This window comes from Penaeus monodon, chromosome 27 (genome assembly GCF_015228065.2).
Source record: "Penaeus monodon isolate SGIC_2016 chromosome 27, NSTDA_Pmon_1, whole genome shotgun sequence".
Classification (NCBI taxonomy): domain Eukaryota; kingdom Metazoa; phylum Arthropoda; class Malacostraca; order Decapoda; family Penaeidae; genus Penaeus; species Penaeus monodon.
This window is the reverse complement of record NC_051412.1, coordinates 14,376,995-14,378,268: the sequence shown is the minus strand read 5'-3', so window position 1 is coordinate 14,378,268 and position 1,274 is coordinate 14,376,995. Positions and strand designations below refer to the sequence as shown.

The window sequence follows — 1,274 nt, the reverse complement described above, 5'->3', positions numbered from 1 at the left end:
GGGAAAATCATCCACACCAGCGACGCCCCCATCAAGCGAGGTCCACATTAAACTTCCGCTGGAGGACCCTCCTCTTCGACCTCAGTTCATCCCAGTCGATGTAGGCGTTGTGGATGTGCCGAGGCCCCGAGGTCGCGTCCGGTTCGAAGGGCTGGCGACCGTGGAGGACCCGGGTGTTGTCCAGCACGAGGATGTCGCCTGCAGGAGAGGGAGAGTCAGAGCTCACTGTGGTTTTGTTTATAAGGGAGGACGGTGGGGGAGGAGGGCGGAGAGTGGCAGGGAGAGAGGAAGGGAGAATGGAGAGTGGTAGGGAGAGGGAGTGGAGAGTGGTAGGGACATTGGAGAGAGGTAAGAGGGAGAGAGTGGTAGGGAGAATGGAGAGAGGTAGGGAGAGGGAGAGAGAGGTTGGGAGAGGGAGAGAGAGGTAGGGAGAGGGAGAGAGAGGTAGGGAGAGGGAGAGAGAAGTAGGGAGCGGGAGAGAGAGTAGAGAGGGGGAGGAAGATCTGTTGGTATGGAAAATAGAGGAGGTAAGAAAAGAGAAGACGAAAGAAAAAGGAAATGCAGGAAGACAAAGGAAAACGCAGGAAGACAGATAGGTAAGGAAAAACAAAAAGGTAAAGACAAATAGGAAGGCAAAGAAAGGCAGAAGACATAGCAAAACAGAAACCAAAGGAAGAGGAAAATACGGGAAGACAAGAAGAAACAGAGGAAGACAAAAAGCCCGAGGGAAAAAATGGGAAGGTAAAAAATGTCAAGAACGTGAAGATAGATAGGCAAACAAAAGAAGGAAGATAGAAAGACAGTGAAGAGAAGAAAGACAGGAAATAATGGGAAGAAAGAAAGACAAAAGAACATGAGAACACACCGAAAGACAACGAAAACCAGGGAAAGAAGAGAGAATACGAACCTCAAGTGAAAATTCGAAACTTAAGAAAAAAAAAATCAAGCAAACTGTTCAGGAATATTCTATAATTGAACTATTTAGAGCTCAACTCATCTCTTTTGTTTCGTGTTTAGTCTGTATCCTAATTGCATATATGATTGATTTGTTTATCTATTTATGCACTGGCTTTGTTATGTCTTGCTTTATTTGATTATTGAATGGCGGAAATATATGGTTCCATAAGGACAGTAAAGGAAGCGTTTCAGTAATGACATAGCGAATCTGATAGAACTGTATTTCAAATGATGCAGAATACAGCATTCTTAAAAAAAAGTAAAAACATTGTATTAAAGGTAAGCGATGTACACGAATTCTCTTTTGAGGCGAAGGT

General features: G+C 44.7%; 1 protein-coding gene across 1 annotated transcript in view; it reads right to left on the bottom strand.

Moving 5' to 3' along the window:
* Positions 1 to 6: 6 nt before the first annotated feature.
* LOC119590597 (gamma-butyrobetaine dioxygenase-like) overlaps positions 7 to 1,274 on the bottom strand; it is a 4,658-nt gene continuing 3,390 nt past the window's right edge. Inside the window, exon 7 of the mRNA XM_037939273.1 lies at positions 7 to 198. Coding sequence (XP_037795201.1) covers positions 32 to 198 — 167 coding nt within the window. The 3' untranslated portion in view covers positions 7 to 31. The remainder of the gene's footprint in view (positions 199 to 1,274) is intronic.